Genomic DNA, 14491 nt, shown 5'->3' with positions numbered 1-14491 from the left:
TAACGAGCTTTCTAAGCGACCATTTAATGAGTTTTGGGCCAATGGATCCCAACCCAATTGGGCTTAGGTCATTAAGTATGAAAATACTCACTGGGCTTAATTACTCGGTTAACTTAGGCTTTATAAGATAGAATCACCTTGAATTTAAGAGTTTTTTTTGTGCCTATTTTTTGCACTCTTCTTTTGTAATTTTTTTATGTATATGTATATATATTCTGAAAAATATGTAAGTCAAGACATTTTAAAAAATTATTTTTAACTCTAAGCTAAGCATGCATAAATTCTATTATTTTAAATAAAAATCTAAGATAAGGCTTAAGTGAAGTATACTACTTTGAAAATTATTTCTTAAGAAATTTATTTAGAGTTATCATAAAAGGTAAACTTGAGTAAATAACAAATTAGAGATTAGAAAATTTAAAATTTATTAAATAAATCAATTATTACATAACTCTATCAATTTGGTAAGTGGCGATATTTTTATATTTTTTTAAGGAAAAGGAAAAAAATGCAACTAAAAAAGTAAAATAAAGAGAAAAAATAACTAATTCTCACCCCCATACCTAAATTTTGTATTATCCTCAATGCAAACTCTATGATGCACAAAGTAAAGTAGATAAGAAGTGAAGTACTTACATTTGATCAGCTGATAAAAATATGTAATTACCTTTGGTCTGAGGAGGATAGATACAAAAATTTATTATTCTCTTCTTTTTTCTTTTCTTTTTGCTTTTTTTCCTTTTTTTTTACAGCTGAACAAGAAACTCTCAAATGAGAGAAGAATAAATTCTTTTTATTATTCTAAAATAAACAAAACAATTAATGTAGAAGGAATTATTCAATACGAAGAGCTCGTATTCTACATTGAATCCTACCTTATTGTTGAAAATTCTTCCCCGGATTTTAAATAAATTCGGAATAATATAATCAATAATATAAAATTCCAAGCATTTCGGGGTGTTCAATAATTCTTGCAACAAAGTAAGGTAGGTATTATTGGTATCATGCATTTTGTATTTCTTAATAAACTTAGACTCTTGTACTGTGAAGTTTTGTTTTCTAACAACTAATTCTTCTGTAGAGTTCTGAAAATTTGGTTGTTGATTATTCTCCAAGAATCTAAGTTCATCAAGAAAGAGTTCTTCAAAATTTAATTCAAAGCAGCAAATGTTTAACACGGTTTCATTATTCTTAAGGACCTGATCTGCTCCTTCTAAAAACTCTAACTCTTCATCAAAAATTTTCTCAAAACCCAAATCAGACTCTTCTTCTTCTTCTTCTTCTAATGTTTCCTGAATGTAATTTATTTCTAGAGGCTGATTATTTGGTTGGTCCCCTGGATTAAAAATGTTAAAATCAGCAGTCAAATTCCCAAAGGACAGTTTCATTTGACCAGTTCTACAGTTAATGAGAGTATTAGAAGTGGCTAAGAAATGTCATCCTAAGATGACAGGTGTCTGTCCTTTGGGATTGGAAACAGGCTGTGTTTCCAAGATTACAAAATCTACTGGAAAAATAAAATCTCCAACCTTAATCAGAACATCCTCTAACTCACCCATAGGGACCTTAACAGATCTATTAGCCAACTGTAAGGTGCATCTGATTGGGTTCAGTATACCTAAACCCAATTGTTGGTAGACTGAATATGGAAGCAAATTAACACTGGTCTCTAAGTCCAAAAGCGTCTTATCAATGTGAGTATTACCAATGATACATGAAATGATGTGGAACCTGGATCTTTACATTTCAAAAGTATGGGATTTGATAGCATTTCACTGATATTGGCTGCTAAAAAGACTTTCTTTAGAACATTTATTCTCCTCTTCTTAGTGCATAATTCTTTTAAAATTTTAGCATAAGATGGAATTTGTTCAATTACATCTAAGAGAGGAATGTTGACATTAACAAGCTTGAATGTTTCTAGGATCTTCTCCTCCTGAGGAGAGTGTTTCTTAGGCCTGAGTCTATCTGGAAAGGGAGCAACCGGTCTAAATCTATCAAAAGCAGGCTCAGGTTCGGGTTCAGGTTCTTGGTCATCTGAGGGGGGTGATTGTTGAATAGATTCATCAGAAGGAGAAGGAGAAGCAATTTGTATTGGATCAAAAGTTTGACTTGGCGGAGTTCTCACTTGATTATTGACCTGTCTACCTGACCGAAGTGAATGGATTGCATTCACTTGAGCTTCATAGGATGAACTGCATCCTGTGTCTTTAGAGTTGACCACGGGTTGACTCAAAAATTTTTCTTTCTCTCTTTCACTCACGGCACTAGCTAGTTGACCAAGTTAGGATTATAATCTAGCTATAGCTTGACTGTTGGAGTTGAGCATTTGTCCAGTTGATTGCATGAAAGAATTTAGAGTGTTAGATGTTTGAGTCAACATATTTGTGGTTTGAGTGGAGGCCTTAATTATGGTTTCCAAACCTCTTTCCAAGACATTGAGACGTTTATCCTGATCTGGATTGTGATGAGTCTGAATTACAGCTTGATGAAGAGGAGACTGATTTTGATACGGCAGATTGGGTTGTTGAAATTATGGATGAGAATTAAAAGGAACTGTATTTCCCCTAGGAAAATGTTGGGTCGAAGCGGGAGTAAAGTTTTGAGTTCCGGAAGAATTTTCTTGATTCCATGCAAAATTGGGATGATTTCTCTAACCTGGATTGTAGGTTGGAGAAAATAGATTATTTCTAGGGTGCTGGAATGCAGCGTTTATCTGTTCTAATGCATGGTTGTTTCCTAGGAGAGGGTATTCCTCTGAAACGTGGGTAGGAGACTGACAATTATGACATCTTGGGATAGAAACATGATTGATTTGAGCTAGAGCTCGTTCCTTAATTTCTAAGGCTTCTAACCTCCGTAGAATTGTCGCCATCTTTGCTTCAGAAGTAATGTTTGACTCTAAAGAAGGACCACTAGACTTAGAATGGGGAACTGATAAAACCATGTCATCACAGTGTTCCCATTGTATTGTTTTCTCGGATAGACTCTCTAAAAATTTCTAAGCTTCGTCGGTGTTTTTCCTCATGAAATCCCCGTGGCATATTGATTCTAATAAAATTTTTGCAGAATAATTTAATCCCTCATAAATTATTTGGCACAATCGCCATTTTTCTAAACCGTGATGAGGACATTGGATGAGAAGATCTTTAAATCGGTCAAAATACTTTCAAAAATGTTCTCCCGAGACAATTTTAAAATTCATAATGCTGTTTCTTAGCTTCACCGTTTTATGGACAGGAAATTTTTTTTTAAGAAAAATAGTGATAAATTCCTCCCAAGTAGTGATGGAATTTACGGGTAAGTTATACAGCCATTTTTTTACTTTGTCTTTGAGAGCAAATGGAATAAATCTGAGTTTGATCGTATCTTCTGTTAATTCTCTCATTTTAATCATAATACACACTTCCTCAAATTCCGAGATAAAAATATATGCATCTTTTGTTTCATTTCCAAGAAATTTAGGAAGCATGTTTATGTAATGCGGTCTAAGCTTAAAATTTATTCTATTTATTTCGGGGAGCCTAATACAAGAGGGGATTGCATTCCTAATGGGATAGCACATATCTTGAAGAACGGGTGGATTAGGATACGTCATTTCTATGATTGGTTCAAAGCGAATTAATCGATGTGTATTATCCCTAATCCACGATTGCATACACCAAAACTATTTCTTTTTATACTTTTTTTTATAAAAGTTAGTTTTTTTTAATGAGGAGAGAATGGAAAAAGAGGAAAATCCTAACTAAAACAAATCAAAATCAATCACTTTTCAATCACTCTAACTCTAGGGTTAAGCCTAACTCAACTAGACTAGCTCCTAACCAAAAACTCTTAAAGTGAAAAAATTAAAGTTTTACCCAGGTAGTTAGCCAGGTAAGGATAGTACTAGAGGGTGATCAGAGATCAATTAAGTATCTCGTTCCTTACGGAGCGCTTTACGCAACCTCTAAACATTGCCTTAGACACCAACTAATCCAAGAAAACTTAAACCGGTTCACCTAAGGATTCTTTGTTCCTTATTGAGCTCGAATCCTTAGGGCCAACATCTAATGAGTTTTATTAGGCTTGGGTGGTGTAGTGAGGAATTAGTAATTTTTGGGCTAAGAAAAGCGTGATAAAATCCCTCACCTTATCTTGATTATGGGGTTTTGCCCTTAAAAATATTTTTAAGTGTGTGCCAAATCAAGATGCTCAAATTAATTGGTGAATTCCTACTAACAATATGAAATGCAACCCTATGAATTAAAAACAACTAAAAGGATGGAAAAGAAAAAAATCTTTTTTTAATTAGGATTAACAATCAAACAAATGAGAAGGGGGAAATTGTTTGAATTTATTATCTTGTTAGTAAATGTCAAAGTGGAGGGTGAATTTTATTATGGTCAACGAAAATAAAAATCTTTTTTTTAAGTCCTAATTGTCTCTAATTGTGAAGAAGTAGCTAAAGGGTGGAATTAAAAATTCTAGAAAGAAGAGTTACCTACAAGCAAATCTTCAAATCCTAGTTCTCCAATCCGCGATCTTCAAGCTCCAAGCGTTTCCTTCACAATAAACACACAAGTTAAAGAACCAAAATAATTAAAACCTACTTAAGCACCTTCCCCGGCAATGGCGCCAAAAACTTGATGCGGCATAAACATGTACCAAAAATATTGCAAGTGTACAACCGTGTCAAGTTATAGTATAAAGATATCGATCCACAAGGAAGGTGTTTTGTAGGAGAAAATATAAAATCGGTTCTTATGTTGTGTGCGTGACAAATAGGAATGATGAGTGAATATGATTGTGGAGAGATAGAGAGAATGAAAATGATTGTGTAAATGAATATATTTGAGAGTGGAAGTAATAATATAAATGTGATCAACAAGGAAAGAAGGAAAAATCAAGAACAAATAAAAATCAAGAATGTAAAGAAATAATATAAATGTGATCAACAAGGAAAGAAGGAAAAATCAAGAACAAATAAAAATCAAGAATGTAAAGATAGCGGATTCAATTAAAGATATGGGTAAAAATCAAGAACAAATAAAAATCAAGAATGTAAAGATAGCGGATTCAATTAAAGATATGGGTTATCTAGAATTGAATCCACTTCTTAGAAAAAATATGATTCCCTAGAGGGTTCTAGCCTAAAGGTAAATTAAAGAAAATAAAAATAAACAAAAAGAAAAACTAAACCCAAGAGGGTTCTAGCCTCAAGGTGAATAGTGCAAGAAATTAAAATCTAACTATAAAATAAATTACAAAATCTAAACTATAAAATAAATTATAAAAATTAAATGCAAGAAAATTAAGAGTGACCATCATCTCCAAATGGAGTTACAAAAATTTTTACACCTCTAACCCATCACTCTCAACCCTTATTTATAGTAAACATTAGTGAATGAGAGCATTTGGATTAAACTTGAGCCCCAAGAATGAAATTTCGTCCGTTGATGAATTCTGGATGACTTCGCATCAATATAGGCATCGATGCCCACATTGATGCATGCATCGATGCTCTAATAAAAATTATGACTTCACAGTTGGCTTCGTCTCGTCGAGATAGGCGATTTTCATATGTTATATGTTAAATTCCACCTTCCGAATTTGGAGATATCGTCGTTTCTTTGCGGCCAACTATCTTGAATATATTTTTTTCATATTTAATTTTTTATTTTCTCCGGCTTCTAGAGGCTACTCGGCTTGATTCTGGGCTTGGGCTTTTTGGCTCTTGCTTGTGTTCTTCATTTAATTCATGGGTTTTTATTAAGATAAGAGATCTTGGGCTTTATTCTTCATTAACCTGTAATTAAAGATAAAATAATTATTAATAACATATTTATTCATATAAAATAGATAATGAGAGTATAAAATTGTAATAAAATGTGATTATCATGTACAAAACAATAATGCACCAAAAAAACATGTGAAAGTACCAAACCAACTATCCCATGGTTTAGGCAATATAGTTAATATAGACTAAGTATCTTATGTATCACATAAAAATATATACAAATCAAAAGAAGAGAAAGAAGAAGAAAAGTTAACAAAGAAACGACCTCCTCCAATACGTAGTGCAAAAATCTCATCCCAATCCTAATCAGCATCTATATCCTCCTTCTATGTCTTTATATGAAGACTTTGTGGATCTTGCGTGTAGCCTTGGGGATAAGGGATCTAAAGGAAAGAACTTTCTCATATTTAGCTTGATCAAACTCAACAATAAGAGTTTCGACGGTTGTTCCAGCGAGATTGACATAGGATTGCGCCACCACATTGTCATCAGAGAAGCTTGTCCCCAGCGGAGTCGCCATCTTTTGTTTGGTGGAAAATTTATAGTAAATAAAAATGAAAGAAATTTAATTTGTATTCTCTCAATCTCAATTACAATTTGAATTCCCGATTACAAAAGAGAGGAGAATTGATCTGAATTCTCCCATTTGTTTAAGTCTGGGTTCTTCACGGTAGCGATGAGATGCCTCCCTCGAATGCTCGTATCGAGTTTGCTTCTCGTTGATGATCTAAATGTCTTGTTTCACTGGAACGATATCTTCTCCTCATGATTTGACGCTGTGGAGGACTTACGTGGCAAGTTTGAAACTTTGAACGAATTGATAACTCAGAGCGAGTTTAAACTCTTGTAAAAAAGTTGATTGATCTTAACCGTAATTGGTTAGACAAGCCAAGCACGAAGATAGCCGCAAGAATCTATTGCCGAGAAGATGATCCGAAGAAGCCAATCTCTAGATCTCTAAAATTCTCAAAGATCTAAAGATATCCCCCTCTCCTCTCCTAAACTAAGCTAATCTTTCAGCTATTTATAGACGATTAGGGGGTGTAACCGCCTCTAAAATCGCTCCTTTGTGGGGCTAATGGGATGTAACCACCTCTTAAATCACTCCTGAGTGGAGTTGTGATCCCCTCAGATCGTGGAAAATGGTTTTGAAATCGTTCAGCTCGTGTTTGAACGAGTCAAATAAAAAATCCACATTCTGGCGTGAATTCTGTGTTCAAACGCAGCGTCTGGAAGCTCGTTTGCAGCGTCTGGAAGCTACGTTTGTAGCATTTGGAAGCTACGTTTGCAAAATTTTGGAAGCTGTATTGGCAGCTTGGAAGGTGCATTTGGCAGCTTTCAGAGGCTGTGTTTGTGGCCGAACATGAGCTGCATCCGTGGGCTTGAGCTACGTCAGCAATGGCTAATAAGGAGTGCGTCCGTGGTTGAATAGGTGATGCGTCTTGATGCTGAAACATGGGGAGGACTTTCGCGTCTTGGTTTAAGGAGACTATTAATTTATAGTCTCTTTTTGTCAGAGCGTTGCAAAGATCGTTGTTTTGTAATCTTTGCTTCAGCTCTTTGATATATGAGAGTCGTCAAGTTGTAACTCTCGTTGTTGATTGTGAAGACTATTGATCAGAGCTTTTATCGGTTATTGTAAAGTTCGTCAGGCTTATGAAGAATATGGGTTATGATTTCATTCATAAGCAGGGTTTAAATTTTGGCAGAGGGATCCGGACACGAATACGATCTGCATATATATGTCACGGAAGGAAAGCCCGAAGATTATTATCACAAAACTCGTAGTGGATTGGGTTATGAATCTCCACTGTTTATGCTGCGTTTCGGGACTAAAAGAGAGTCAGATGATGATTCTTTCACCTCGTCTTCCGAATCCGATTGCTGGGAGTCTGATACCAGTACAGGAGCTGTATTCAAAGTACTCATGGCTAACATGACCTCGACATCTTTGATAGAGAATCAGGAAGATGATCAATTACTTTTGTTTAACGATCCATTGAATCGACAGCTCGGTATACAGTGGGAACACCGTTTTGAATAACACGAACCCCCTACTGATGACAATATGATTCAGGTGAACATGGGAGATGAGATTAATCCAAAACCCATATTCATAAGTGATAGTTTATCGCCAGAGGAGAAAGAAGACCTCATTACCCTAATTCGAGAATATATTGATGTCTTCGCTTGGAATTACGAGGACATGCCTGGGGTTATCTTGTAACCTTTATCTTGACTCCTTAAAAATATAAGAGTTGTTAGATTGTAACTCCCGATGTTGATTGTGAAAACTATTGAATTAGAGATTTCATCGATCTACGTGAAAGTTTTTAAATTATAACCTTCTAGAAGTCGTCAAATTATAACTTCCATCGTTGGTTTTTGATGAGGATAAGCTATCTGCAGTAATTTTTAAACAGTCTACACTCTTGTACAATTTTCTATGCAGTAATCCATATATCCCCTCTAGTGGCGAACATGTTTCTCATTCACAAAATCCATCGTCTTCACAAAATATGTCTCGGGAAATTAGGAGCTCTAGTATGATTCTCATTATATGGCACAATGCTATTAGAAGTGTTGGTCAATAATTTGATGATGTTGAGCGTTGTCGACAGAGTTTAAGTAATTACTCTATTGTACGAGGATTTAACTTTGAATTTGTAAAGAATGAACGCAAAAGAGTGACAACAAAATGCAAGGCCGACAAACTGCGAATGGATGGTTTATTGCACCCGTCGTAGAGATAGTGATCGATTCTATGTGAAAAAACTATAGTTCTTATAGTTGCTTGGGAGGAGGCATAGGAAAGGAAGAATATCACCGGGCATCTTGTAAGTGGAATGCTAATCATCTCAAGATCATATTGAAGGAACAACCCACTTATCGCCCAATTGATTTCTAGAAGAAGCTTAAAATAAAATTTGGTTTGGACATCCCTTATTATAGAATTTGGTGGGGGAAAGAGCTAGCTCTGTATGGTGATTATAAATTTTCGTATGACCAACTCCGATGGTATAAAGATAAAGTTATAAAAACTAATCTGGGATCAATTGTTCACTTAGAGCATGAAGACAGAAGATTTACACGAGTATTTGTGTCTTATTATACTTGTTGGAAGGGGTTTATGGAGGGATGTAGGCTAATGCTGTTCTTAGATGGTACACATCTTTTTGATAAGTATGGTAGAATTTAATCTAATCAAAACTTGTATTAATGTACCACTTCATAGTAAAATATTATACTTTGTTTCATGATTGTTTTTTTCTTTTATAGGTATAAAGAAACCTTATTTCCTGCAACTGCTCTAAATGGAGATGGATGTATATTTCCCGTAGCAATTTACATTGTAGGATGGAGAATGAGAGTAATTGGGAATGGTTTTTGGAATGCATTCGAGATATTCTCTTCAATGATAAAGATCCATATACTCCAGATGATGAACTAGTGTTAATCTCTGATAGGGACAAAGGACTTTAGAATTCCGCGAAGAAATGTTTTCCATGGTCACATCACTCTTATTGTATTCGTCATCTTTTGGCTAATTTTAAGAATAAGTCACATCACTCTTATTGTATTCGTCATCTTTTGGCTAATTTTAAGAATAACTTATCGAAAAAGGCATTATACCACCTTTACGAGATGAATGCGTCATCTTTTGGCTAATTTTAAGAATAACTTATCGAAAAAGGCATTATACCACCTTTACGAGATGAATGAGTACAAATTATGAAGAGGGCTGCTTATGCATACATTTCTCATTTCTATAACAATGAATGCAATGAGCTACGGAACAAATCAGAGATCGCCTACAACGAAATGTTGAGGATGAGTCCAGAAAATTGGGCTAATTGTTATTTTTCTAGGAAGAGATTAAAATATAAATTTATGCAAAATTTTAAATACAAATCTTCATGATATATGTTCATGTTATACTTACTATTTATTGACATACATGCAGATATGGATGGTTGATATCAAATGTAGCGGAGTCATTCAATTTTTGGATCAAAGAAGCTCGTTATTTGCCAATTACCCAAACAATTGATAAAATTCGCAAAAAATAATGAGGATGAGTTTTAAAAGGTGGGAGTCATCCCACAAGTGGACCACAGCATTTGTTCCTACTATAAAAGAGCACCTTATTCATATTAATGAGCAATCATGTTGTCTTTCTGCAATTCCTTCTACTATAGGAAGGTACGAAGTGTATGATTTCCCCACTGTTGAAGTAGATTTGAATGAACGCACATGCACTTGTCATGAATGGCAATTTGTGCTGGCTACCTTGCAAACATGCGGCGATGATTATTTAACAGAATAATGACACATTTTACTCCTATATTTCTCACTACTTTAGTGTGGAGACATACTGCAAATGCTACTCTTTTCTGATATACCCAATTCCTGACGATGAAAAACCATATATAGATGATGAAAATATGGTGATTCGACCACCGACAATATCAATTCTTTGTAAAAGACCAAGGACAAAGTGCATTCCTTCAGCATTGAATCAGGGTAAAGAGTTCAAATGTAGTAGATATCAACAGTATGTTCACAACCGTAGAACATGTAGACAACCTATTGCAGACTATATATATTGTACGCTATACTTTTGGATGTAAGACATGCTATACTTTTGGATGTAAGACATGCTATAATTTTTAGATGTAAGACATGCTATACTTTTTAGATATAGGATAACATGCTATACTTAGAGTATAACATGTTATTTTTATAGTAAAATGTGCTATAGTTATAGTAAAATGTGCTATACTTATAGTATAGCGTGTTATACTTACAGGTTAACGTGTTATACTTACAGGATAACGTGCTATACTTATAGGATAACATGCTATGCTTATAGTAAAAGTGTTATACTTATAGTATAACATGCTATTCTTACAGTAAAATGTTTTATACTTACAGTAAAACGTGCTATACTTATAGTATAACATGCTATACTTATATGATAACATACTATACTTACATGATAACGTGCTATATTTATAGGATAATGTACTATACTTACAGTAAAACGTGCTACACTTACAGTGTAACATGCTATACTTATAGTATAACGTTCTATACTTACATGATAACGTGTTATACTTATAGTATAACATGCTATACTTCCATGATAATGTACTATACTTATAGTATAATGTGCTATACTTACAGTATAATATGCTATACTTACAGTATAACGTGCTATACTTACAGATTTCGTGTTATACAAAAAAATGCAATGCTCCATCAAGGGAGAAGAAACTAGATGCAATGATCCAAGTCTTGGCAAACATCTTGTTTAGCTCCTTAGCTTGTCATCAACCAAAAAAATGCTCGTAATACGAATAAAATAGACTAGAATATATCTATCATTAAATCTACCACAGAAGCCACAAAACACCAGTAATTTAATCGAAGAATGCAATTGATAAACTATATACAACATCCCAGAATTATGGCGGAACATTACATAACCAATTGCAACAGTAGTCCCACTAACAAACATATATTCATACTGACAAACATATATTTATACAAATACTTTACTAATCAATTTCCAAACATATATTTATATACACAAAAAATATTGGATATCACATTTGGCATCTAGCATCCGAGGAATTGGTCTTGAAGATCACGTTGATATCCTGAAATCAAAATATAAGCGGATCAAAAGAACAATAGACTGAATATAAGCGATTCAATTAACATTACACTTATGGAAAATATACTTTCAGATAGAAATAGTGCAACGATACAAGCTTTATGTCTTGTACAATCCTTTTGGTCAATTAAAATTGGTTGATCGGAAATGAGGCTAAACATGTATGCCATCAAGAACACCCCACAATCCAAGCACTGCAAGTTCAAATGTTTTTAATATCAATATAACACTCTTGGCCCGCAATATATAGTTTCTATGTGTTAGCACATACAAAAAAACAACAACATATGAATAAGTCGAATACACTAACCCACGTTGTTGAGGTATGTTAAAACTTTCTATCTCTTGACAAAAAGTAATGTCCAAATTCCAAGCATCAGGAATGGTAGAAATAAGCTTCACTCTAAAATCACTAGCATCAGACATATATCCGCGAAGAAAAGAATAATGATAAAATCTTCTATCCTTTACAGAGAATACCAATATATGCCAATGAAATGAAGTTATAAGTGGGAAAATAATCTTATCAAGTGCATGGAATCGAGTAGTCGTTATTGGCTTAAACATTCGATCCACACTCGACGAGTTATTTTTATTGATGCATCTCTAAAAAAACAAAGAAAGTTAAGATTATGTATTTAATATAGCTTATGAATAATACTTATAATCTCAGATTGGATTTCTACTTACAGTTACCGTTGGACTACATATGTGTATGTCCTTTGCATAATTTGGACGCGTCTCCATCAACCTATTTAGAAGCACAACATAGGAGGGTATAACCTAAAATGTAGATAATAAAATTATAAATATTAGTGTTATATACTACACGTGCATTGTGTGAAGCATGAAAAGAACGGATACTTACCTCGCAACTAATTGCCTCTCCTTTAAGTAATTCCAGTACATCCTTACGTGTTATCAACACATCTCTAGATGATCACACTAATATCTCACTATATATGAAACAAATTTATAACATGTATTAATGAAAAAACTTAGTACAAGTTGAAAAGTAAATCATTCAAAATACACTTACGTGACCATATTCTTCTCCTTCCAAAAGTTATCTAGCAGTTCTCTCTCGTCATCCCTTACTTCCTTCCCAGATAATTTGGTCATCCTTTTCTATTAATAAGCAGGACAAAGGGAGAATGCATTGATGGTCCAGCATGCCAAGATCTCGAGAGAACTGTTCTTTTGATGGAAGGGGTTTTACGCATGCCTTCAATCAACCCAACATCGCGCGGGCTAAGAACAAAAGGCGTCGTCATCCACTTTCATTGAATCCATGCCCACTTAATCATTACCACCATCCCCACCATCATCTTTATCTACATTCAATCTATCAACATCTTCACCAACCTCCGCATCCCCACCGACATCCTCATCCATATCTCCACCATTCCCCTCCTCATCCTCCTCATTCCCCTCATCACCCCCCTCCTCATCCTCCTCGTTCCCCTCATTATTTCCCTCCTCATCCTCCCCATTCCCCTCATCATCCCCCTCCTCGTTCCCCTCATCCTCATCACCACCATCACTATCATCCTTATCATCCATGCCATCCTTATCTGCTCCATCACTATCAACATCCTCTTCCTCCTCACCAAATTTATCCCTCCTTATCTTTAAGAGAAGGTCTAATTCTACTTTTTTTCAAGTATGAGCTGATCCAACTCAGCTTTGGTGATTACCTATACATAAATAACCCAAGTAAAGTTCAATTCATGGGTGAACATCAAATAAAAATTATTTTATAAAAGCATGGGGAGCAATTAACTAACATGGAATAAAAATAAAAAAATATATATATACCTCTCTCTCTCTTCAATCTTGTAGGGACAGATTCAGTAGCAGTGGATGTAGTGGTAGCTTTTCTCTTTTCAAATTTTAGAGCCCTCGATTCGATAACATGCTTCCTAAAATTATCCAGGTCTCTAATTAAATCTTGTACTGTACTCCTCCGTAAAGATCTCGGACTCTTGTAGAAGCTTAGGATGGATGGTAGAGATTCTGCTCCAACGCGATGACTTAATTTTCCCACAAGCTCATAAAATCAAATCTGTGAGAAAATAAAAATTTTAGCTCAACAATAAACATGACTAAATGACATAAATATATACAATTCAAATCTGTGAGAAAATAAAAATTTTAGCTCAACAATAAACATGACTAAATGACATAAATATATACAATGGAGAATGACATAAAAAAAAATTTTAGCTCAACAATAAACATGACTAAATGACATAAATATATACAATGGAGAATGACATAAAAATGTAGTAAAGGTTAACTTACCACCAAAACCGAGGCAAAACCCCTCATATAACCACCTCTAGATCGATTTCCCTCAGACATCTTAGTAATGGTTTTCTTAGCCTTATCCATCGCAGTATGCAACACATTGTATACTAATTCAGCCCAATTATACTCCTTAAGAGTGCCCAATTTTTAGTATATCTAAATGCAAACAAGGGACAACTCATACTAGCTTGAGAGCATAATATAAAGCCTATAATGAAAGCCACGAGCATCTGTAGTAAAAGAGGTTCTCTATGCTCGACCATCTGCTTGATAAGTTCACTCATTCTATCTCTTCTAGCACACACAATATTTTTCTTACCCTCATCACTTTTCTTCTTTCCTCTTCTAGTCCTACGCTTCATATCTTCTTCAATTTTAGCCTTCATACTATATGAAAGCACAAGCTTATAGATTGTATCACGATCACTTCTATAAAACCGCGTATCTACTATAGATCCTCCCATCGGAAGACCCGTAATTCTCCCAACTTCTTCAACACAAAAGGAGGTTCATTTTCCTCCAATTTTGAAACTACTTTTTTCAATATTAAATACTCCCAACAAACAATCCACTATAACTACTAGTTACATTGGAAGATCTGGAACATCTAAATACCCATAAAATAGAGTATCTCGAAGGGCAGTTTGTTGGTCTTCCGATAAATTATCAGAAATTTAGTTTTGAAGAAGGTCCCAGAAGTACCCAATGTTGGATGCAATTCA

At 34.5% G+C, this 14491-nt stretch overlaps 1 protein-coding gene across 1 annotated transcript; it reads right to left on the bottom strand.

Annotated features, from left to right (window-relative positions):
• Nucleotides 12759-14233, bottom strand: LOC109821647 (RNA polymerase-associated protein LEO1-like). The gene is made up of 3 exons (XM_020387819.1): nucleotides 13994-14233; nucleotides 13764-13898; nucleotides 12759-13088 (listed from the first exon to the last, which is right to left on the bottom strand). Exons 1-3 carry the CDS (start codon nucleotides 14231-14233, stop codon nucleotides 12759-12761), a joined length of 705 nt encoding a protein of 234 aa, XP_020243408.1.

The sequence above is a fragment of the Asparagus officinalis genome, chromosome 8 (genome assembly GCF_001876935.1).
Source record: "Asparagus officinalis chromosome 8, Aspof.V1, whole genome shotgun sequence".
NCBI classification, from domain to species: domain Eukaryota; kingdom Viridiplantae; phylum Streptophyta; class Magnoliopsida; order Asparagales; family Asparagaceae; genus Asparagus; species Asparagus officinalis.
Note: the sequence above shows the minus strand (reverse complement) of the source record. Positions and strands in the feature narration are given on the sequence as shown.